This window comes from Penaeus monodon, chromosome 30 (assembly GCF_015228065.2).
Source record: "Penaeus monodon isolate SGIC_2016 chromosome 30, NSTDA_Pmon_1, whole genome shotgun sequence".
In the NCBI taxonomy this organism is placed as follows: domain Eukaryota; kingdom Metazoa; phylum Arthropoda; class Malacostraca; order Decapoda; family Penaeidae; genus Penaeus; species Penaeus monodon.
This window is the reverse complement of record NC_051415.1, coordinates 26,548,585-26,549,009: the sequence shown is the minus strand read 5'-3', so window position 1 is coordinate 26,549,009 and position 425 is coordinate 26,548,585. Positions and strand designations below refer to the sequence as shown.

Here is a 425-nt window from a genome sequence, read left to right as displayed (position 1 = left end):
TAAAAACCAGAAGAAACAAAAATAATATCACGGAATTACAACAAAAATGAAAATTATGAAAAAAAACCCACAAAATTACAACGCCAATATAACTACAGGGAAACTTCGGGAGGAGGAAGGTGGCGCTGCAGGTGCAACCGCCGATTGAACCCTCTCTTTAAATACAGGATCTCCATACACGTCGAAATAGTCCGGTTCTGCGCGCGGTCGTGGTATAAGGTCTCCAGCACGGCGTTGAAGCGGTGGTTCGCCCGCAGGAAACCCAGCTGCTTTAGACTCTCCAACACCTGCCAGTAACTCTGCAGCATAGGCAGCACCTGCAAGGGGATAAGAGTGACGTGGGGTTTGGGGTTTTGAATGACGCGGTCGAGGGATTACGGTATGGAGGCTTTTTTTTTACAGAAAAGCTGGTTAACTTTATTTTC

The 425-nt window shown here is 46.4% G+C and overlaps 1 protein-coding gene across 1 annotated transcript in view; it reads right to left on the bottom strand.

The window, feature by feature from the left end:
• The window catches only part of LOC119592314 (methyltransferase-like protein 24), a gene marked incomplete in the record, with an annotated part of 6,400 nt that overhangs the window by 246 nt on the left and 5,729 nt on the right, over positions 1 to 425 (bottom strand). The window contains 1 exon segment of the mRNA XM_037941141.1: positions 1 to 317. Within this exon segment, the coding sequence (XP_037797069.1) occupies positions 93 to 317 (225 nt within the window).